This window comes from Pseudopipra pipra, chromosome 16, assembly GCF_036250125.1.
Source record: "Pseudopipra pipra isolate bDixPip1 chromosome 16, bDixPip1.hap1, whole genome shotgun sequence".
Lineage (NCBI taxonomy): Eukaryota > Metazoa > Chordata > Aves > Passeriformes > Pipridae > Pseudopipra > Pseudopipra pipra.
This window is the reverse complement of record NC_087564.1, coordinates 1,124,556-1,147,945: the sequence shown is the minus strand read 5'-3', so window position 1 is coordinate 1,147,945 and position 23,390 is coordinate 1,124,556. Positions and strand designations below refer to the sequence as shown.

General features: G+C 55.8%; 1 protein-coding gene across 2 annotated transcripts in view; it reads right to left on the bottom strand.

The window, feature by feature from the left end:
* Nucleotides 1-20,402, bottom strand: part of ABCA3 (ATP binding cassette subfamily A member 3) — a 32,865-nt gene extending 12,463 nt beyond the window's left edge. Inside the window, exons 1-16 of one of the 2 annotated variants that reach the window (XM_064672460.1) lie at nucleotides 20,341-20,402; nucleotides 15,511-15,612; nucleotides 12,369-12,633; nucleotides 11,412-11,539; nucleotides 11,021-11,186; nucleotides 8,469-8,728; nucleotides 7,657-7,773; nucleotides 7,021-7,144; nucleotides 5,982-6,155; nucleotides 5,135-5,316; nucleotides 3,843-3,989; nucleotides 3,423-3,552; nucleotides 2,548-2,702; nucleotides 1,635-1,790; nucleotides 1,129-1,339; nucleotides 700-850 (exon numbers count right to left, since the gene is read on the bottom strand). In XM_064672460.1, the coding sequence (XP_064528530.1) occupies nucleotides 700-850; nucleotides 1,129-1,339; nucleotides 1,635-1,790; nucleotides 2,548-2,702; nucleotides 3,423-3,552; nucleotides 3,843-3,989; nucleotides 5,135-5,316; nucleotides 5,982-6,155; nucleotides 7,021-7,144; nucleotides 7,657-7,773; nucleotides 8,469-8,728; nucleotides 11,021-11,186; nucleotides 11,412-11,539; nucleotides 12,369-12,633; nucleotides 15,511-15,564 (2,420 nt within the window). In that variant the 5' untranslated portion in view covers nucleotides 15,565-15,612; nucleotides 20,341-20,402. The remainder of the gene's footprint in view (nucleotides 1-699; nucleotides 851-1,128; nucleotides 1,340-1,634; nucleotides 1,791-2,547; nucleotides 2,703-3,422; nucleotides 3,553-3,842; nucleotides 3,990-5,134; nucleotides 5,317-5,981; nucleotides 6,156-7,020; nucleotides 7,145-7,656; nucleotides 7,774-8,468; nucleotides 8,729-11,020; nucleotides 11,187-11,411; nucleotides 11,540-12,368; nucleotides 12,634-15,510; nucleotides 15,613-20,340) is intronic. The other variant, XM_064672461.1, reaches the window with a different exon arrangement.
* Nucleotides 20,403-23,390: the final 2,988 nt, after the last annotated feature.

The following is a 23,390-nucleotide window of genomic DNA, read 5'->3' as shown; positions in this document are numbered from 1 at the left end:
TTTGAGTTTGGAATGGACCTTAAAGACTGTCTCATTCCAAAGCCCCTGCCACAGGCAGGGACACCTTCCACTAGCCCAGGTTGCTCCAACCCTCATCCAACCTGGCCTTGGACACTTCCAGGGATGGGGCAGCCACAGCTTCTCTGGGCAACCTGTGCCAGGGCCTCACCACCCTCACAGCCAACAGTTCCTTCCTAATACCCAATCCAAATCTCCTCTTTCTCAACTTAAAGCCATTCTCCCTTGTCCTGTCCCTCCAGGCCCTTGTCCAAAGTCCCCCTCCACCTCTTCTGGAGCCCCTTTAGGCACTGGAAGGGGCTCTCACCCCCAGCTCTCCCAGCCTGACTCCAGAGCAGAGGGGCTCCAGCCCTCGGAGCACCTTTGCTCCAGCAGCTTCATGTCCTTCTGTTGGAGCCCTAGAGCCAGAGGCAGCACTGCAGATGGGGTCTCACAAGGGCAGAGTAGATGGGGACAATCACCTCCCCCGACTGCTGGGTCCATAGATTTGATTTTGGAGCCAGAGTAGCCTGCCTTGTTTGTGCCACCCTCCACACCGCAGGAGGAACTGAACCCCATTTTCCAAGACCAGCTCTGACCAGCAGCTCCCCTTTCCAGCAAGCCCACAAGGACAGTGTGTGCCCCAGTGTGTGGAGAAAAGGGGACCCAGCCAGGGTCCCAGGCAGGGGACGATGGCGTTACCTGTGCGTGCTCTCCTTGGGCAGGATGAAGGACAGCTCTGCCCCGGCATTGCTCTCCATGGTGGCGTTGGGCACGTACTGGCAGATGAGGCGGGAGATCTCCCCCAGGTTGCAGTAGGGCTCCTTCACCATCACCATGTGATATCCTGCCCCTGGGCAGAGCCACAAGACAAGGGAGAGGAGGGTCAATCCCAGCCCAGCCTGGCCCGGGTAGGGGGTTGGAGAGAGGGATGCTCAGGCATGACTTTGCCTGGGCTGTGGACACAATGCAGGAGCAAGTGTGGGGATGGGCCTCAGGAGAGGCAGAACAGCAGGATGGAGAGCAACCAGCCTTCAGACAAGGAGCAATAGGCCCCCTCCCTGCCCTGTGCCCTCATCCTGCTCCTCCCTGGCGAGCAGACCTGGAGCGTGGGCTCTGCCCCTCCCGTACCGTATTTGCGCTTGAGGAAGAGCGAGGAGCCACAGCACTGCAGCTCGCCCTTGGCCATGATGGCGATGCGGTCCCCCAGCAGGTCTGCCTCGTCCATGAAGTGGGTGGTCAGAAGGATGGTTCTGTTGCTCCTCTGCTGCTGCAGAAGGTCCCAGGTGGCCCTGCGAGAGGCCGGGTCCATCCCCGACGTCGGCTCATCCAGCATCACCACCTGCACACGGGACATGGCAGCAGGTCAGGAAGGGCTGGGAGAGGCCCAGCAGTGCAGGAGGGACAACCCCGGGGCCCAGGAGGAGCCTTGACCTCACAGCAGTGATCTTGTTTGGGGGAGCAGCTGCCAGGCAGCAGAGCCTCAGGGCATCGTCCCCTTTGTGAGTGTGCTCCTGTCCCCTTCTCATTGTCCCTGCTTCTCCCACTGGCTCACCACGGGCGAGGAACAGCCTCAGAGCCACCCCAAGGACTGTGCTGGCCCCAGGTTTGAGCTGAACCCCATTGAAGCTGCTTGCCTTGGAGTCCCCGATGAGGGCGATGCCGATGGAGAGCTTGCGCTTCATTCCCCCAGAGAGAGCCTTGGTGAGGGAGCGGCGCTTGTCCTCCAGGTTGAGGATCCTCAGGATGTGGTTGATCTCCTCGGGGCACTTGGAGGGTGGGTATCCCTTCAACTGCCAGATGGGGGAAGGGAGAGTTAAGCCCAGGTCTGCCAAACCCCACCACACTCCCTTCCCCATACCCAGGCAGGAAAGTGGGGAAGCAGAGATGGGCTCCTGCCCACCTCTGAAGGAGCTGGCACAGCTGGTGTGGGGTTTTCCACAGAGCCATGCTGCCAGTGACCCTCCACTCCTCCCTCAGCCAAGTAGGGAGCTCCTGCCTGCAGATGAGGTGGGAGGAGGAGGCAAGGGCTGTTCTGCTTATCATAGAATGCTTTGGGTTGGAAGGGGCATTAAAGCTCATCCAGTCCCACCCCCTGCCATGGGCAGGGTCACCTTCTACTAGCCCAGGTTGCTCCAAGCTCTGTCCAACCTGGCCTTGGACACTTCCAGGGATAGCCACAGCTTCTCTGGGCAACCTGTGCCAGGGCCTCCCCACTCGCACAGCCAACAATTCCTTCCCAATATCCCATCTAACCCTGACCTCTGGCAGTGGGAAGCCATTCCTCCTTGTCCTGTCACTCCAGGCCCTTGTCTAAAGTCCCTCTCCAGCTCTCTTGGAGCCCTTTTAGGCACTGGAAGGGGCTCTCAGGTCTCCCCAGAGCCTTCTCTTCTCCAGGTGAGCACCCCCAGCACTCCCAGTCTGGCTCCAGAACAGAGGGCCTCCACCCTCTGACCATTTACGTGGCCTCCTCTGGAACCACTTGATGGATCTCACCCCTCAGGAAGCCAGGAGGTGGCTGCTGGGTGCCTCCCCCAGTGCCACACTCACCCCAGCATAGAAGTGCAGGTGCTCTTCCACCGTCATGTTGTCGAAGAGCATGTCGTGCTGGGGGCACAGCCCGAGGCTGCGGCGGATCAGCACCATGTCCTGGGAGATCTCGTAGCCATTGATGTAGGCCTGGCCACCCGTCGGGGAGTGCAGCCCTGCCAGGGGAGAGAGGATAACCTCAGGGCTCAGGATAACCCCAAAGGCAAAGAGCATCCCCACACACATGCAGCTTTCTGCCAACATTCAGAGCAAGCCTATCTCCTGCTCAAGCTGGGGTACAACAGCTTCCTCCCACCCTCAGGGTGGGCTGTGTGGCACCCACAGGTGGGACATGGACCTGGCAGTGCAGCAAGGAACAAGCCTGGCTCTGAGCTGAGCAGAGGTCAGGACAGAGCTCCAGGAAGGTCCCTTGAGCCCCCTGAGCTGCCAGGAGCAGCTCAGAGCAACAGAGAACAGAAGAGAACCATCAAAGGTCACCGTGTCCATCATGCCAAAACAGGCACCCTGGAGCTCAGCAGCTCAAGGGTGACCAAGACCAGTTAGTTGTCCCTTATCTGCCTTATCATGGCAAATCCTATAGAAACCCATCCTAGAGTGGGTCTGGTGTCTTCTCAGGGCTCTCCAGCACAAAGACTGGCCATCATTTCCCCCACTAGCTGATCCCACTCTTGTAGAGGGCTGAGCAGGGACCCCCATGCTCCCTCCATTTCCCTCTCACTACCCCAGCATGCCTGGCCAACAGCTCAGCAAACCAAAGGTGCTCCAGGGAAGAGCAAAAACCCCTCCCCAACCTCAGAGATGAGGTTCAGCTCCTCTTTGAGGGCCAAGCCATCAGCCTTCCCTGCCCACACCAGCCCCACAGCAGGATGCTCTACCTGTGAGCATGGACAGGGTGGTGGTCTTCCCAGCACCATTGTGTCCCAAAAGGACAGTGATCTGCCCTTCGTACATGTTCACTGTGAGGTCCTTGACTGCCTCTTTTGTCTTGTTTCCTACTTTGAAGACCTGCAGAGATCACATTAATGAGTTGATGCTGTACTCCAGGCAAGTGCTCTGGGAATCCACCTCCTCAGCTCCACCCAGCATCCACTGGGATGCTCACAGGGTGTTGCAGTACAGAACAGCTCTAATTCAGGTTAAATTCAGATGTCACTGCACCTGTAAGTACCCAGCACTTCAGTCCACCAAAAAATGCAGCCAGCTCTAGGAACAGCCTTACCTGCTGTCCCCAGCAGGCAGCAGATTTTACAAAACCAACATTATGGTGTGTTTGTGCCATGCTGAGCAGTGGGTACCTTGGAAAGGTGCTTTATTTTGATGCCTGACACGAGGTCAGCAGGTTCCTCCTCAATGTACTGACTCTTCAGGGCCTTCTCGGGGTCCTCCTCCTCCTCCTTCTCTTTCCCCACGACAGTCCTGGGCCGCCCGCACCAGTACGAGGGCTGATGGAGGAAGGGAGAGAGAGAACTCAGGCATAGGCAGAGCCCATCTCTTCTCCCCAGCCTTGGCCACCCTCCTCTCCCACAGACATCTCCTAGGGATCTTTCAGACCACTCTCCTCAATCTGGGAATTGCCAACCAGCACACCTTCAGCAGGCAGGGCAGACAGGATGGGACAGCTCCTCCTGCCTTGCCTCCTTCCTCCATCTCTCCCTTACAGCAGGACTGCCTGGGGTTACAGAGCATCTTTCCCCATCTTCATCCCCATGGAAAAGGTCAGTATCTCAATGAGAAGTAAAATCACTCAGGCAGAAGCACCTTGCTCAGGAGAGCCCATGAGAGGGATGATCACTCCCTCCAAAACCTCTGACACACACTAAATACAAACAGCCTGGAGTCTACCCTGCTGCAGTTACAGCCTTTTTTCCTTTCATCTGGCTCTCTGGGAATGAAGTTAAATGTTTGTGACCTTAAATCCCTGTGGAAATAACAATTCAACAACTCCTGTGTGCAAAATCGGCTTTTGGCAGATGGCTGCATCTCCACTCCCCCGGCCTGGCTGCAAGAGGGAGTGAGATGCTGGAGTGAAACCATGCTGGGATAAGGAATTTAGAGGGGAGGAGGAAAAGCCTCTCTATCAAACAAGGGATCCAGCCACAGGATCCAAAGGAATTGTGTTGCTCCCCACAGTGCCCACTACAGCTGCAGCTGCTGAAGGTGATGCCGAGCGTTTGGCTTGGCAGAGCGAGGGTGGCTCAGCTGACAAGGTGACAGTCATCACCCACCCCCTGGCACGTGGGGGCTGGCAGTGGATGGCAGTGCTCAGGGGGGTGTCAGATGACTGGATCTGGTTGCTCACACTTGAGGTTTTTCTCCAATGCCTTTGCTTGGGCATGGAGACATTTAACAACACCCTGCATGCCAGGAAGTGTTGGGACAAAGATTTAAAGCCAAGACGACCTTCATAGGCAGTAAAAAATTACAGCTGCATAAGCCTTCAGCCAGGACGTGCTGCAGCCCCTGTGACTTCGGAGGCCAGATGGTGCCACTCTCATACATCAGACCAGCCCACTGCATGGCACAGAAGTGGTGACCATCCCCAAATGACGCCCCTGGAGCCCAGGGAAGGGGTGTAAGCAGAGCTCACCGTCAGGAAGAAGTACCAGGGCTGTGGCACACCGTACTCCCCGGGGAACACAGCCTCCACATACCAGGCCACCAGCCCATAGAGCACCGAGTCCAGCAGCAGCATCCCCAGCACCTGGGCCAAGGTGAAGTTGTCATCCACGCTGACAGGCTTCATGAGGTCCCTCCACTGGATGCCAGTCCCTGCAAGGCACACAGGGCACTGCCACCTCTGCGTCCCCAGCAGGACACAGGCTTCTCCAGGACTGGCAAAGAGCATCCCCTCTCCCAGTTTCCAGCTCTATAACAACGACCACCTGCACAGCTCTACAATCCCTTCTGTGCATGGAGGGAAAAGAGGCACTGACATCCTGAGGCTCCCCACCCCACCACACTCCTTCCACCTCACCATGCTCCCTCCATCCCACCATGCTCCTTCCACCCCGTTCTCTGCCACTGCCTAGGATGAAATGGCCCCTTCTCCACCATCACCCCTGTCACCACAGCCACTGGTCTACTGCCAGCACTTTGTAAATGCATGGTTCTGCTGGAACCAACAGCAGGCTCATTAATTAAAGAAATTAAAGATATATATCAGGATGGAGGAAATGCAATGGTTCCTATCCATTAGAACAGAATTCCTTTGGTAATTAAAGTGATGATGGCATTTTGCACAGCCCAGGGGCCTGGAGAGGCTCCCCTGGTGTGGAAGCAATCAGCAATTCACCCTCCTGCTCTCCTTAGGAGCAGGAAAGTGCTTCTCCCCGACATCTTTTCACCAAGCCAGTCTCATCCCATCAGAAAATCAGGCTGACTCCTCTCCCCAGGGACAGGATGTTCCCTCCCCAGGAACAGATGGCACTGCTCACCTTTCCCTTCAAACATGCCGATGAGCTGTGCCCCCATGGCCATGGCCACATTGGAGATGAGGCAGGATGCCAGCTTCTGGCTGTGGGACATCAGGTCATAGCGGGGCGAGATGAAGAAGTAGGGGATGTAGGAGAAGAAGTAGAGAAAGCCGCCAGCAGCAGCCGCGACGTTTGCTGCCAGCAGGGAAGAGCGGGAGGGAAAACGTCAGTAACACGGTGATGCCACCCAGTATCCTCACCAGCCTTCCATCCAGGGAGATTCCAGCCTTTGGCACAAAGGCTGGGTACATGGAGACAGGATGAGGACAAGCCCATGTCCCACAGCAAGGCAGGAGCCACATCTGGCTCCCAACCCCATGGTGGGCAGCTGCAGAAGACCCTGCACACCCCAGAGCACAGAGTCCTGGGGCCACGAGACAGCAGCATGAGGCCCTAAGGCATGAGCTCGTCATAGAATCACAGAATGGTTTGGATTTGAAGGGACCTTTAAGACCATCTTGTTCCACACCCCCTGCCATGGGCAAGGACACCTTCCACCAGATCAGGTTGCTCCAAGGTCTATCCAACACAGCCCTGAACAATTCCAGGGATGGGGCAGCCACAGCTTCTCTGGGCAACCTGTGCCAGGGCCTCACCACTCTCACAGCCAAGAACTTCTTCCTAATACCCAATCTAAATCTCCCCTATTTCAACTCAAAGCCATTCCCCCTTGTCCTGTCCCTCCAGGCCCTTGTCCAAAGTCCCCCTCCACCTCTTCTGGAGCCCCTTTAGGCCCTGGAACCTTCAGGTCTCCCTGGAGCCTTCTCTTCTCCAGGTGAACACCCCCAGCTCTCCCAGCCTGCCTCCAGAGCAGAAGGGCTCCAGCCCTTGGAGCATTTTTGTAGCCTCCTCTGGACCTGCTCTGGTTTGGGAAGCAACAGCACCCACATCCCCTCCCACCCACTGTGTGGAAAAGGCAGCCAAAAACGGGAAGAAAGACCCCTCCCCTCCACATGTGGAAGTGATCACTAACACAAGGAGGGACTAGGGTGGGACTCACCTCGCGAGAAGAAGGTGCTCACCATGAAGTTGAAGGAGATGGAGGAGATGGAGAAGATGGCAAGGAAGGTGAACACCAGCGTGGGGTCACTGTTGGTGAGCACCGCTCCCTGTTCGCTCACCTGCTGAGAGAATCTGGTCACTCCCAGAGCCAGCCTGACTGCAGCACGTGCAGGCAGCCCAGACCCGATGTTCTCCAAGGGTTAGAGACAAACTGAGATGGATGAGAACACCCAGAAACTCCCAGACCACTCCAGAGGAAGGAAATACAGCTGGCCTTCATGTGACATGGGGTCTAAGGGGCAGGGGACAGCCTGGCCAGCACCCAGGCAGCCCCCTCCTGCTTCCCATGGTGTGGGCACATGCAGAGGGAAGAGCCCAAGTCCCTCCAAGGGCTATAGGAGGGTGGTCCTGCTCTGCATAGTGTTCATGGGGCTTCCAAGCCCCAGGCCCCTCCGAGGCAGTCCCCCCTGCCATGAACACAGCTGTGGGGCAGCACTGCCCACCTCGCTCTGGAAAAGGCTGACTCCAGCCTTCAGAGGAGCCCTGGGACACCAGGACAGTCCTACGGCAGAGCAGCTCTGTCACCCCTGTGCCTTGCCAGCACAGAGCTCATGGCCTGGGGACAGACACTCACCTTGACACAGAAGAGCACGGTGACGAAGAACACGGACACCAGGAGGAAGAGGAAGAACATGAGGAACCAGGCGCTCCAGTGCAACCAGTTGCTGAGGCCCATCATGCGCATGTACTCCTGTGGGAGGTCACGGTGTCACCCAGGGCTGCTCCCGTGCTCCCCGGGCATGGCCAGGGAGACCTGGAGGTGGCTCTGCCCCGTGGCACAAGCGAGGAGGTGGCAGCCCCAGGTGCCACCAGAGTGGTCCCTGCACAGCCACCAGCCTGGCGTGGTGTCCCCATCTCCCCGGACAGGGCTGCCACCACCACAGAACACGTCCCCAGAGAGACAAGCTGAGCCCAAACCCACAGCAGGGTGCCAGCAGTGCCACCAGGGCCACCCAGCAGCGGGCAGGACACCCAGTACCTGAGGTAAGCTAAGCCCTGCTGTTGCAACCACACAGCTGAGCCCCAGCCACCCCCACAGCACACGCACACACAGGGCTCTACACTCAAAAGGACAAAAATCTTCCTTCCCACACACTGAACTCCTGAATCCACAAACTCTGGAACCCACAAGTGTTGCCCTCTCTCCCAGCCCAGGAGAAACACCATCCCTGTGGTCCAACACCCTCGGCTGCACAGCGAGGAGAGCCAAGTCTCATCCCAGCAGCAGGATTAGCAACATTCCTCCCTGGGGCTCGTTAATCCACTGCCATCCCCACCTCCTGCGCTGGCTCCGAACCCAACGGGGATTTTGTTCCTAATTTAAAGGCATCATCCATTGGGAAACGCCACAGAGGGAGGGGAACACCCAGATGTCCCACTGCTCACCTTCAGCTTCTTCTCCTTCTCGTGGACGACGGCGCGGACGATGTTGAGCGAGGTGTAGGTGAAGCTGAGCATGAGCAGCAGTGGCAGCTGGTTCTGGATGGCCAAGAGGAACAGGTCGTTGACGTAGGCGGGGAAGGGGAAGCGCTGCACCACCACTGTGATGTTCTCCAGCAGGCTGGCAGAGCTGGCACTGGCATGATACTGCATGATGGCCCTGTCCACGGCGTGCTGCACCGCCAGGAAACCCTCCCGGAGATAACCTGCACAGCAAGAACACACAGGGATAGAGACAGGTCCGGCTTCTGGAGGGAGAGACAGCCCTTGTGGGAAGGATTGGTTGGGAAGAGGAACAGGGACCAAAAATGGAGCGTGGAGGAAGAGCAAAAAAGCATCACCAGGACACAGTCCTGCAGACACAGCGGGGCTGGGGAAGGATGGACAGCAACTTACAGAACCACAGACTGGTGTGGGTTGGAAGGGCCCTCAAAGCTCATCTCATTCTACCCCCTGCCATGGGCAGGGACAACTTCCACTAGCCCAGGGACACTCTCCACTAAACCAAACCACTCTCTCATAACCATCATTTAGAAGGAGCTGGCAGGAAAACTCAGCTTACACCATGTCCTGTAGAATGGCTGTGATTTTATAAGGGGGAGATTCCCCGTCACCATCAACCACCACAAGTCACCTTTTTCTTTGTAAACCAAAGGAATACAGGATACCCCACAGGCTGTAGGGAGGAAGGATATATCCTGTGACTCATAGGTGGGGCTTAAATTTTTGTGTATTAAAAAACAGTGAAAATAATTTTAATTTCCCAATAGAATCATGGAATCTCCAAAGCTGGAAGGGACCCACAAGGATCATCCATCCAACTCCTGGCCCTGCACAGACACCCCAACAATCCCACCCTGTCCCTGAGAGCATTGTCCAAACACCCCTGGAGTTCTGGCAGCCTTGGGGCCGTGCCCACTGCCCTGGGGAGCCTGGTCAGTGCCAACCACCCTCCGGGGGAAGAACCTTTCCCTGAGATCCAACCTGACCCTGCCCTGACACAGCTTTAATTAACAAAATAAACTTAAAATAGTTTATTTTTAAGAGGGATTGCTGCCAGGTGTTACCTGAAGAACAACTCAAATTCTCTTACAAAACCCGAAATGAGCATTTTAAAAGTCCCTTGGTTACAATGACCCCGAGAGAGGAGATAAAAGTGGGAATATGAGATCGGGAACAGCATTTGATATGAACTCATTTACTGAGCAAACACTCTGGGGCTCAGGTTTATTTACACACTGGGAGCACAACCTGTTTGCCCACTTCCTCACACTCTCACTCTCCCTGGATATGGATGAAGGGAGAAACCCCACTGAGGGAAATACCCCCTTTGCCACCACAGGGGAAGCTCCCAAGAAATCCAGTCCTAAGCCAGCGCCAGCTCCAACAGTGTCCCCTCTGGCTCCTGCTCTGCCAGTGGTTTGGCTGCCCTTAAACACCTCAAACCACAGAATTGCTCTACTTACTTTTCAAGTGCTTAAACAGCACAATAAACACCGGGCAGTTTGGATCGTGAAATAAAATTTCCATTAAATTAGAAATGGAAAAAAAATTAAATTTTAAAACAATTTATGTACGTTAAAATTTATTCTGATCCAGCCCTGCTCAGCAGAGGTGCCCAGAGGCCAGCAGTGCCTGTGAAGTCACAGGATAAAATTGAAATAAAGAATATAGATAATAAATATAACAAAAGTGTAAATATATTTAAATAATATTTAAATTATAAAGAATAATTTAAACATATAAAATTAGTTTTAAATTAAAGTAATGAATAAAATAAACATATAAGAATAAATATATAAATATAAAAATCAAATACATAATGGATAATTAATAATTTAACTAATATTTTAATATAACTATTTTAAATATGTCATTATTTGATGAATTGTTTATATATGCACTGACGGAAATTGAATATAAATGTCCATATAAATATATAACAATTTAATTATTTTTGTACTTATATAGACTTATACGTACATTTATAAAAATTTAATATAAATATCTATATAAATGATTATTGAATTACTTGTCTGTACTTATATAAATTTACTATTTATATAAATATAAATAAATATTTGTTTGGCTTGTATTTTTAAATTATATAATATATAACATATAATAATATATTATATATAAAAATATATAATATATAAAATTATATTTTATATCTAGCATTGTATTATAACAATATTATTCTATACTGTATATTGTATATTATATATTATGCATATTATTAGAGTGCATATTAAAATTAGATATTCTGTAAATGTAGTACTGACATAAATATGAATAAATATTTCATTATAATTCATTAAATTTAATTTCTTTTTAAATTTAAAAATTTAAAAATTAATTTAAAATGAATTTAAAATTAATCTGAGTCTATTTCTTTAAAGGCTCAGAGCCTCGGTGACCCCCTGGCAGGGGCTGAGCTGTGCCTGGCGGGTGACCCCCCTGTCCTTGGCCGTGCCCCAGAGGGTGGGTGACCTCACCTGGTGTCCCTCCATCGGCAAACTTGGCCTCTCGTGGCCCAGGCAGCTGGAAGAGGGGGAACAGGTAACTGGTGTGCCAGTCCCGGTCCAGGTTGGGGTTCAGCCCCGTCTGCTCGCTCCGCGGCGCGTTCCTGGGGCTGTACTTGAAGCGCAGCTCGTACTCCACCTGCGGGGAGCACACGGAGGAGGGACACACCGAGGTGGGACACACGGAGGAGGGACACACCGAGGTGGGACACACGGAGGAGGGACACACCGAGGTGGGACACACGGAGGTGGGACACACGGGTGACCCCGGGTGCGTCCCCACACCCCACACGGAGGTGGGACACACGGGTGACCCCGGGTGACCCCAGGTGTGTCCCCACACCCCACATCCCCGAGCACTCACCTGCAGGGGCAGCGGGGCCGTGCTCTGCGGGAAGTGGTGCCGGAACACCACGGCGGCCAGGACGCTGCCAGAGCGGTTGTCCAGCCTCACATACTCCTCAAAGTCCTTCTCTGAGGCAAAGCCCTGAGCTGTGGAGGCAGAAACATGGAGATGCAGGAACAAGGCACGGCAACGCAACATGGACTGATGCTCAGCTATCAGAACAGTTTGGTCCAGGACATGAGGGATGCTCTGTGCCTGCTGGCAGACACAGGGGAGTCACACGGGATGCTGGAACTGTACCCTGGGCACGGAGACATCCCTCCTTTTTGAGAGCAGGATTCAGCTGTTCCAGAGAAAATCCTAACAGTTTGGAACACCAAGTGCTAAAATTTTCTATGCCTCAAGATTTCCAAAAATATTCCTTCTCAGGGAAGCGCCAGCCACTTCCTTTAACTGTTTTAGGGCGATATTTTTGTAGACAGAAACTGCAAAAAAAGCCACGAAAAATCAACCCAAAATCCTGTTGTTTTAGTGAAAAAAAAAAAATCAAACCATTGCCTTGAAGTTCTGAAAAAAATTATGTATCCCAGGAATAGAGCATCAGGATTTAGAATCAGAGTCACAGAATGGTTTGGGATGGAAGACCTTAAAGATATCCCATTCTATCTGCTGCCATGGGCAGGGACATCTCCCACTAGCCCAGGTTGCTCCAAGCCCCGTCCAACCTGGCCTTGGACACTTCCAGGGATGGGGCAGCCACAGCTTCTCTGGGCAACCTGTGCCAGGGCCTCACCACAGGGGAGAATTTCTTTCTAATCACAGAATTATGGAATGGTTTGGGTTGGAACAGACACTAAAGCTCATCTCTTTCCAACCCCCTGCAATGGGCAGGGAACCTTCCACTAGACCAGGTGGCTCAGAATAACAATTCCTAGGAATTTCTGGGGAGGAAGGAGCAGCCCCGGCCCCGCTCACCTCGGATGTTGATGGGCAGCGCTCTCTCCACCGCCTCGGCGATGCTCCGGACGGCGCTGCTGTTGGAGGGGACATAGGCCAACTCCCAGGGATTGCTGGGGTGCCGGGAGGAGAAGAAGCTGGGCAGGTCATCCACGGACTGGGTGGGGTACAGGGTGGCGTTGGGGTGGCTCACAGAGTGCACCCGGTGCCGCAGCGCGATCAGGATGGCGGCGAACAGCAGCGGCAGGCACACCTCGATGAGGGTCACCAGGATCTGCCGCTTCTGCAGGGCAAGGAAAGAGAGACAAACACAGAGAGAAGTACAGCAAATATATCATGTATCTTTATATAGATATCTATCACAGTTACCTATTATACATAGATATCTATAGGTATATACAGATATAAAGAGAGAAAAAAGAAGATGGAAACACAGAAGGTAGATCAGCACAGTAAGAGGCTCAGGGCATGGAAACACCAATAAGCAGTAGCATCTTGCATTCCACAAGGTTTCACAACCTGGGTTTTTCCAGAGCCCCGGAATGATGCTGCACTGGTTCCCACAACCTTCATGACTCTCCAGCCAAGGTGTCCCATACCCTAAGCACCTCCCTGGCTCAGACCACCGTCCATTAGAGCCTCCCCCACCATACTGCCAGGTTGAATGATCCCAGCTGGTTGGTTGTCCTTTCCCTGTGCCCTGGGGCTCTGCCGAGCGCAGCAACACTGCTGGAACCAGTGAAGCTTTTCCTGTTGGAGCTGAGCAGCTGCAGGCAGCAGGATATGGGATCTGCATCCCAGGATGGGGCCTGGCAGAGCCACTGGCTACAGGACTGGGACCACTGCAGCACAGCAAGAATACCCACGGGCTCAGCCTGCACCCTAAGCCCTGCCTGCACTACACATGGTTGCTCACTATTTTTTTTTAATTGAGGTTCAAGCAACTGGACAATGAACTCAAGCCCGGAGAGCAGAACACAGCAGCTGTGTCAGAGCATGACCCTCCAGTGGCTTCCCTCAGGGTCACCCCTCCTGCAAAATTCCCAAATTCCCACTAGCTAATAACACACACCACCAATGCATGTTCATTAGCACCCAACACAGGTTAATTAGCATTTAAAACTGCTCATCCATCGCAGAGGAACTGGGGTCACCTGACCAATGTGGTCTAGTGGAAGGTGTCCCTGCCCATGGCAGGGGATTGGAACCAGACGGTCCCTTCCAACTGAAACCATTCTGGGATTCCCTCCTGCAAACTGAGCTCCCTTCACCCCAGCCCAGGCACAAGAAAGCACAGCACCCCCAGCCTCAGCCAGGGCAGTGACAGCCCAGAGATGTCCTTGGCCACAGGGATTCACCTCTGCTCATTCAGAGCATGTGCCCAGAGCAGAAGCAGCAGCATTAACCTCTTCTGAGGGCTCTGGCTAATTCAGGCTTTACAAGACACACGGATTTTCCACCTCCCCTCTGCCAGGCTGGAAAGAGGAGCACCACCAGGCAGGAGGAGCACCAAGAATTTTATTCTCACAGCTTTGCTGTCTCAGCAACTGGATTTTATCCAGTAAGTGAGCAGGCTCAGGTGGGCACAGTCTCCAGTGGGGCATGAAGGGGGCCCTGAGCACAGCCCAGCCATTCCAGGGAGACAGCCCCACAGCAGCCGGGGTGAACGGGCCCTTGGATGGTTTGTCAGGAGGGGTACAGGGGTGTAAAGCCACACTGCCATCACCCTGGCTATCAGCACCCACTGGCAAAGCCAAAAGCCCCTCTTGGGGCTTCTCGTGGGAGGAACAGCCTGCTCTGGGCAGGCAGGGAAAAAGGAGCTTTTCCAACAGCCACGGTCGTAAAAGCAAACAGTGCAGATGCCGGATGGTTTTATAACAGCCCTGGCAGCCCAGCTGCCTCCCACTGATTTACTATTGTATTAAACCCCTCTCCATCTCATGGACTGCTCCAGAACAGCTCCCTGCCCCCTCAACTTGCAGGCTAATACACATTCACCAGCCCTGCCAGGAGTCATTTAAGCCGTGTATTTCAGAGGTGACAGGAACACTCATCCATAATCACCACCTCCGCCTGGCCGGGGCTGCCCCAGCTCCAGGTGAGCCACGTGTGTGTCCCAGCATCGTCCTTTCAGCAGGACAAGGATGGCTTGGGAGCTCTGTGCCCTCATCGGGAGCAGGATTTATGTTTGTATCCCGGCACAGCAGATCTGAGTCAGCTTGTGGCCTTGGAAAACACGCCGAGGCAAGTCCCCACCTCGAGGCACACCCAGAAAACGATGCTATCGCCCTGCACAGGGGATGGGGGACTGTCCTGCAGCTCGGGGGATGCACCAGGGGGGTTTGCAGGCCTGGCCATCACAGAGCAAATCATCCCTGCTGCCGGTCCTGGTCTCCTCCCAGCCCTGCTCCCTGCTCAGTGCCTGCGGGGCGGCCGGGCCCAGCCAGCCCTTCCCTCTTCCTTTGGTTTATTTTTACAGCAGCGCCGTGCTGAGCTGCAGAAGGGTAATTGAAAGAGTAAAGCCGGGCGGCAGCCACCTCTGCTCCCTCCTCTTCCGCCGCGCTGTGCCAGGGCTGGCTCCGGGTCCGGCGGAGCCGCAGATCCGCCCAGGAACATCCACTTAAAGGCGCTGCGGCCACGGCCAGTGCCAGCGGGACACTGCCGGCACCAAGGTCCCAAAATCCCTCAGCACCACCCAGCTGCCATGCAAGGAGGAGGGCTGGGAGCAGCTTTATATTTTTAAGAGCCCTAAAAGCTGCTTCTGAAAGTAATGGAGGAAAAAAAAAACCCCAGGGCCTTGGTGGGTTTGGAGGCAGCGGCACCACCAGAGGAGGGTGTGCAATGAGACAGCTCAAAAAAACCACCTTTGCACGGGAGGTGCTTGGCTTATCCTGTCCCGGGACACGGGGAGCTGAGCTCATGGCCAGAGCACAGGAGAGCGACGCTGGGCACAGGGAAAGCGAGCACACAGCCCTCCCTGCCCTTAATTCCCAGCACAAAAGCAGGACAACACCACAGGCACAAATAACCCAGTTTTCCTCCAAGAGATCCCCTGGGCCCGTGGGGGAGGTTTGCTGGAGGAGCCAGACCCCAGGCAAGCTGTGATATACCCCTGGTCAGCGGTGTCAGAGGCAGCCCCCCAGCACGGTGCCAGCCTTACCTGCAGGATGTAGTTCTTCCAGAGCAGCAGCCCAAACTGCCTGAGAACAACCATCCTCCCATCAGAAGGGGCCCAGTGCCACCACCGCCACTCCGCAGGACCCTGGAACAGAGGAGAGAGCTGTGAGTGCCAGGAACTGGTGGAGCTGCGTGGCAGGAGGGCAGCATCCTGCATCCAGCATCCCATCCAGCCCCAGGGCAGCTCCCTGCTTCCAGCCTGGTGTCACAGCAGCTGGCTTGGCCCCAAACAAGGCAAAATAACCATTCTGTTCTCTCTCCAAGAGTCCCTGCTGACCCCTTAGAGCCAGAGCCTGTGGTTTCTGGCATGGCTGTTCTCAGGGAGGGAAGCATCAGGGTCCTTCCCAGCAGCAGGCAGGAACAGCTTTCCTTGAGCTGCGGGAGCACAGTGTTATGAAATCACAAACACCAGCCCAAGGAAGGCCATCAAACCCCTGGCAGCCCATTATTTTGGGATGGGTTAAAATTTCAAGTTGTGCCTCCACCTCCTGCCACGAGAAGGGTTGGTTCTGCAATGTTCTCGGTGCTTTCCCAGCAGAAACTCTCCTCGGAGAGGCGAGGATCAGAAAAGGGCAGGGAAGTGCAAGGGAAGGTCTGTGCTTGAGGACAATCCACTGCCTCCTCCCCCTCTCAGGAAGCATCTGCCATGGCTCCAAGTTGTTTTTGTCTCCATTTGCAGTGGCATTTCCTGACGGGGCACTGCTGTCCCACCACGAGATGGGCTGAGATATCAGGCTTGGAGTGCGGCACCGAGGAGGAAGGGGCAGCCCTGGCACTCTCAGAGCCTCCTGCCCACGGTGCTGGACATGGGGCACCCCTACTGAGCCGCCCCAGCCCCTGACATGGCAAATTCCGACAGGGCCAACCCGGATCACAGCAGTGCCCACCAAGCAGGCACCTGCTGGGGTCAGCTCCAAAGCCTGGCAGCACTGAAAGCGCCACAGGGACAAGGACAGACACGTAACTCATCAGCAACACCCTGGCAGATGCTCCACAGCATGTTTTCCAGCCCTGTCTGGGATAGTATCGGTTCCTTGGATGCAGTCAGCACTCACCAACCTCCACCACCACCCAGCCCTGACCTCAGCTCCCGGAGCGGTGACGGTGAACACAGGGAGAGCAGCAAGAGCAGGCTGAGAACCATGGAGGGCTGCAGGCACAGCAACACCCACCGACCTCACCTGCCCTCTGCCACCAGCTCCTCGAGCCCTCCAGGAGCCTTCTCCTGCCTTGGCACACACCTTCCCAGCCCCAGCCCAAAACCCAGGTGTGTTCTCAGAGCACACAAAAAAACCACCTTCTCTTTGCCACTCCATGCGCAGAAGACAGATTCCCACAACAGCAGGGACATCTGCGTTCAAGGATCTTCCTCCAGGCAGGAAAAAGCAGAGCAGATCTGCTGCTGCAGCCCAGAAAAGTCCATCAGAGCCCCCGCAAGTGGGAAAGGAATAGCAAAAGGGACTTAGCAAAGCTCATCCCAAAGTACCGTGTCTCCAGCTGACCTCTGATCCACATATACCCAAACAGAACTGCCCACACTCTGCCACAGGACCCCTCAGCAGGTTCCCCAGCCCTACACATGCCCATACCCCACACAGCAGCACCTGAAATACCTCGAAATGAGTCCCCCAGGAGCAGAAACCTTCCTCATACACCCCCATGAAGGCGATTCAGGGCATACCAAGGGAATCAAAATTTTGGCTCACTTTAAAGAGGATGAATGTGGCAGTTCAGGCTGGAGCTGGCTGCTGCCTTCACAGAGGTCCCAAATCCTGCTCACTCCACCACACCCTCCAACACAATCTGCCCCCCCGGCCGCCCCCGCGGGTCTTACGCTGCCGTCAGGGCCGGTGCTTTGCTGGGAAAATGTCAAGCAGCTCTTGGGCAACACAAACACTACGCAAAGACAGAAACCCCATTACTGCCAATAAATGTTTTCAAGTTTTTAAGTGTTCCAAGAAAACTCATTCTGGACTTTCATTCGCTGGAGGATAAGAGGAGGAAGAAGCTCAGTTACAACAGGGCTACTCTTACCAGATTTGAGAGTAACAATGGTCAGGCTCTGGGCATCCACAGAAACGATTTTGTCTTTCAACCCAAAAGAGAAAACCTGTTTTGGAAGGTGCAGCCTGGATCAGCCCCGAGATGCCCATGACCAAAGGCAGCTCAGGCAGGGCCCACGGTCCATGCCTGGGACCACCTGCAGCGGGAAAGGATGGCTGTGCACTGATGGCTGACGATGACCTCGGAGGTGCCTGGCAGGAGGACACACGGCAGCAGGCTGGGCTGTCCCCTCCAGTGATGCTCCCACCTCACCTCAGCACTATGAGATGAGATTGAATTTCCCAGCAAGAGGCACAGACAAAGATTTGGGGGAAGAGAGAGACAATCACCATCAGCTTCAGGGAGAACAACCCAGTTCCTCTCCCCCTCACTGGAAACACCCTGCTCTCCGCACCCGACTGCAGCGGGAGGAAGGGTCTGCTAACTATGTGATCCTGGACTCGCCCTGGCCATCCCCAGGGAGGTCAGCGAGGAAGGAGAGCTGTCCTGCCTGCCCACAGCCTGCACGGGTGGGTACCAGTGTGGTGCTCACCACGGGGGCCCCCAGCCCCTGCTGCAGTGCCGAGCTGTGCCGGGTAACGTGGCAGCATCAGTTGCCAGCTGGGACCGGAGCTCTCCTGCCGGTGGATTTAGACGAGGACAGGCTGAGGATTGGCAGGGATCAAGGCCCCAGCATCCTACCCCCTGACCCACTTCCAGCCAGGATCTGGCCATGCCTGGCCGCCTTCTCAGCGGAAAGGGCCGAGTGGGCCGAGCAAAGGCCACGTGCTCCTGGGAGCTGGCAGTTATTTTAGAGCACACGCCGCATCCCTGCTCTTCTGATGTCCCGTTCCCATAGAAACAAGCCCTGGAAATGGCAGACGTTGCCTTTTTTTATATAAAACCGGCGTTTCTCCTGCTGGTTTGCAGAGGCTCCGTGTCACCCCCGGGGGACAAGCTGCAGACCCTGCGGGTGCCTCTGTGACCCTGTGAGGACCACCCGGTGCCCCAGTGCCCCGGGGTGGTGGCATCACACCCCTGGTGAGGCCTGTCAGTCCCGGGGGGGTTTCCACGCTGCCGCCAGAGAAGGAAATGCCTCTCTGCTCCCCACAGTGTTTGTGCTGGAAATTAAAAGCACAAGCAGCCACTTTTTATGGTCAGTGTTTTCAGGAAGAGAGAGTGATTTCCGACTCGGGCGCATCCAGAAAGCCCCTGGTCCTGCAATGAACAACCAGGGCCAGCAGCCACCAGATCAGCCACTCTCCTGCTGGGGTGTTTTCTCCTTCTCACCATTCACAGAGATGTGGGAGTCACGACAAGCAGCCAGACCGTAAAAACCTCACCTTGGTTGTGCAAACAGCAGTAAAACTTTCTAGGAGGCTGCAAGCCCAGCAGTGCTGGGTGCTGCAGGGACCGAGTGTCCAGTGACCTCACAGCCCTCTGCAACCCCAAATCCCAATGCCCTACAGATCCGGTTTTTCCCCAGACAGGAACTTCAGGCCTCGAAATAAAGAAGTAAACACAAACAGTGCTGGGGGTGGGTCTTGTTTGCAGAATGAGGGGTTGGTTTGTGGGCTGCTGCCCTGCAGTGGGGCACAGGGGGGGTCGGTGGGCACGAGGAGCCTGACGGGCTCCAGGGCTGTGTCTGTAACAGCCTTTTGTGCTGGGGCAGCAGCAGGAGAGGGAGGACAAAGCTGCTGCAAAAGCTGGTCAAACCCTTTCCCCTACAAACACTGGCACTGGTTTGCCCAGCGAGTTTGCAATTGCCTGTAAAAAAGCAAACTCTCCAAATTCAGTGGCATCATGGATTTAACAAAAGAACAAGGTGTGGAGCCCAACAACTGGGTTTCTCATGTCCCTATCTGGGGAGGGGGGATCCCTCTACTTGTTTTTTAAACCCCTTCAGGGATGGTGACTCCACCACTGCCCTGGGCAGCCTGTGCCAGTGCCTGACCACCCTGTAGGGGAAGAAATTTCCCCAATATCCAATATAAGCATCTGGTGCAGTTTAAGACCGTTTCCTCTTGTCCTGTCCCTTGTTCCCTGGGAGCAGAGCCCGACCCCTCCCGGCTCCCCCCTCCTGTTGCAGAGCCAGAAGGTCCCCCCTGAGCCTCCTTTTCTCCAGGCTGAGCCCCCCCAGCTCCCTCAGCCTCTCCTGCTGCTCCAGCCCCTTCCCCAGCTCGGTTCCGTTCTCTGGACACGCTCCAACCCCCCAGTGTCTGTGCTGGCATGAGCGACTTTCCCTTACCGAGGGTCGGTACCTGCTCGGTCCGGGCCCGGGGCGCAGCGGGGCCGGCAGGTGCCCCCTCGATCCCCGCAGCCCCCTGTCCCCGCCCGGGAGGGCTGCCCCTGTGCCCCGGGAGGGCTGCCCCGTGTGCCCCGGGAGGGCTGCCCCTGTGCCCCGGGAGGGCTGCCCCTGTGCCCCGGGATGCCGGCGGGGCGCGGGTACCGAGCGTGGCCGAGCATCCCCGGGGAGCCCGCGGGGCGCCGCCTCCCCCCGCCTCGGCCCCGCAGCCCCCGGGGGCCGCGACCGCGCGGGCCCGGCCCCGGCCCCGGCCCCACGCAGGAGCCACCGCCGGGACCGGGCCGGAGCGCGGAGGCGGCAGCGGGAGGAGCCGGGCCAAGGGCCCCGGCGCTGCCGCAGCCCCGGGCGGGGCCACCCCGCCGACCGCCCGAGAGGCCGCGGCCCCGCGCACCCCCCGGAGCCGTCCCCCGGTGCCATCACCTCGGGAGCCGGTGCCGCCCCCCGTGCCCATCGCCCCTCACTCACCGGGCCGGGCGGCTCCGGCTGCGGCTCCCGCTCCGTCCGGCCCCGCCCGCCCCCCGCGGGACCGCCCGCACCGCGCACGCGCGGGGGAGGGACCGGGCCGGGCGGGGCGAGACCGAGAGCGAACATTGTGTGTGTGTGTGATGGTGTGTGGGTGTGGGGGGTGTGTGGGTGTGTCTGTGTGTGTGTCTGTGTGTGTGTGTGACACTGTGTGTGTGTGTCTGTGTGTGTGTGACAGTGTGTGTGTGTGACAGTGTGTGTGTGTGACAGTGTGTGTGTGTGTGTGATGGTGTGTGGGTGTGGGGGTGGGGGTGGGTGTGTGTGTGTGTCTGTGTGTGTGTGTCTGTGTGTGTGTGACAGTGTGTGTGTGTGACAGTGTGTGTGTGTGTGTGATGGGGTGGGGGTGTGTGTGTGTGACAGTGTGTGTGTGTGACAGTGTGTGTGTGTGTGTGATGGTGTGTGTGGGGGGGGTGTGTGTGTGTGTGTCTGTGTGTGTGTGTCTGTGTGTGTGTGACAGTGTGTGTGTGTGTGTGATGGTGTGTGTGTGGGGGTGTGTGTGTGTGTGTGTCTGTGTGTGTGTGTCTGTGTGTGTGTGTCTGTGTGTGTGTGTCTGTGTGTGTGTGACAGTGTGTGTGTGTGTGTGATGGTGTGTGTGTGGGTGTGGGTGTGGGTGTGTGTCTGTGTGTGTGTGTCTGTGTGTGTGTGACAGTGTGTGTGTGTGACAGTGTATGTGTGTCTCTGTATGTTGTATGTGTGTGTGAGTGTGACTGTGTGTGTGAGTGTGTGTGTGACAGTGTGACTGTGTGCATGAGTGAGTGTGTGTGCGAGTGTGTCTGTGTGAGTGTGTGTGTGAGTGTGTGTGTGAGAGAGTGTGAGTGCGTGTGCATGCATGCGTGCGTGTGTGCATCATGCTCTGTGTGTGCACGTGTGTATGTGCGTGTGTGAACATGTGTGCACACATGTATGTGTGTGCATCATGCTGTGTGTGTGTGTGTGCACGTCTCTGTGTGTGTGCATAATGCTGTGTGTGTGAATGTGTGCACACATGTATGTGTGTGCATCATGCTCTGTGTGTGTCTGTGTGCATGTGTGTGCTTCATTCACTGTGTGTGTGACCCCCTGTGTCTGCACATATGGGTCTGTGTGTGCGCATCATGCTCTGTGTGTGTGTGTGGATGTTTGAGTGTCTGTCAGTAGATGAGAATTTGGGGGGATGTGTGCGAGTGTGCTTGCATGTGTGTGTTTCACTCTGTGTGTGACTCTGTGTGTCTGCATGTACCATCCTGTGTGTGTGCACGTGTGTCACCTCTGTGTCTGTATCATGCTATGTGTGTGTGCACGTGTATGTCACCCTTTGTGTGCATTACATGTATGTGTCACTGTGTGTGTGTCTGTGAGTGCACACGTGTGTTTGTCAGTGTGTATGCACTGAGGAGTGTGTGTATACATCATCCCGGGTGTAAATTCTGTGTGTGTGTTTGTGTACACACATTCTGGGCGTTGCATGTATGCCATACATGTGCGTGCAGGGCATTGCATGTGTGCACAGGTGTGTGCACCCATGTCACTGTGTGAGTGCACGGTTGTGTGCACATGTACCGGGCATTGCTCATGTGCACAGATGTGACATACATGTTCACAGGTGCCCACTCGGACCCCCGGGTGTGTGTAAGCGGCTGTGGGTGTGCAAGGGGCCCGTGTGTATGCAGGGGGCTGTGTGTGTCTGTCTGGGGCTGTGCGTGTGAGCGGTTCCCGGTGCCCGTCTCTCTGCCCATCCCGTTCCCGGACGGCAGCACTCCACACCCGGCCCTGCCCTGGTGCCCTGGTTTTTGGGAGCAGCTCCCGTGCGTGGGAACGCGGCGCTCCCGGGCCACTCCAGGGGCCGGGCGGAACGCTGCAGATAAGGATGAAAGTGCCGGCAGCGGAGCGGGGTCGCGGTGGCCTGCCCTGCCCGCTGTGCCAGCCCTGCCCAGCCCCGTCTGCTCCCGCTGCCGGTGCCAAGTTGGCAGGAGAAGGAGCTGCTGGTGCTGGGAACACCGAAGGGAGGAAAGTTTGCACAGTGCGGGAGAGGGAGGAGGAAGAAGAGGGTGGGGAGGGGGGACGGGGACAATGACAGCCACGGCCCGAGGCAGCTCTGCGGTGTGAACACGGGGCACGAGGTGCCCCTCGGGCCGCTGCTTGGGGCTGAGAAGTGCTGGGGGGCATTTGGGGTGCTCTGGTGACCCTCAGCCGCCCCAGGCAACAGCAGACAGGGGAGGGGCAGACCCCAGCCACTGCCTTTTCCCATATAATAAAGAATTCAGGCTTTGGAACTGGCTGTCCAGGGAAGTGTGAAGTTCCTGGTAGTGTTCAAAAGTCATGTAGATGAGGGCACTTAGGGACATGATTCAGGGGTGGCCTTGGCAGTGCTGGGGGAATGGTTGGACTTGATGATTTTAGAGAGATTTTTTAAACTAAATGATTTTATAATTTGGTGATTCTATAATTTGGGGAGGTCTCTGCTCAGCTGAATGCTGCAATGATGGCTTAGAGCATGACTGCTTTGCAGACAGCATTCCCATCCGATCTTTTCATCTTGGGCATTTGTACCCACTCGCTGGGCCCTGGCTGGCCCCGGGAGAGGAGGAAATGAGCTGAGAAACCAGGACATGGGTGAAGCTGTCTCGGTAAGGGAGCAGGAATCAGCAGCATTGCTGTTAAAAATAGGCACGTGTGAACAGAGTGACGCTCCGTGACTGCACTGCCGGAGCTGGGAGGGGACACCTCGCTCCCTGCCTTGGTGACTTTGCTCCTGGCAATGGCCAAATCTGAGCTTTTGCTTTCCGGGGCACCTGGAGCAAGTCCCTGCTGTGGGTCTGGCCCTGGACAGAGGACTGCAGTAGAAGTTCTTACTGCCTGGCCTGTGCTCAGGTCCCATCGCCCACAGGGCTGCAGTGGGAGATGCCTGGATTCGGTGCCCATCTGCAGAGCCACAGACAGGAGCCGTGTCCCTGCACTCCCCCAGCTCATTCCACACACACCAGTGGAGCTGGAGCCTGTCTGCCCGGGGTGAC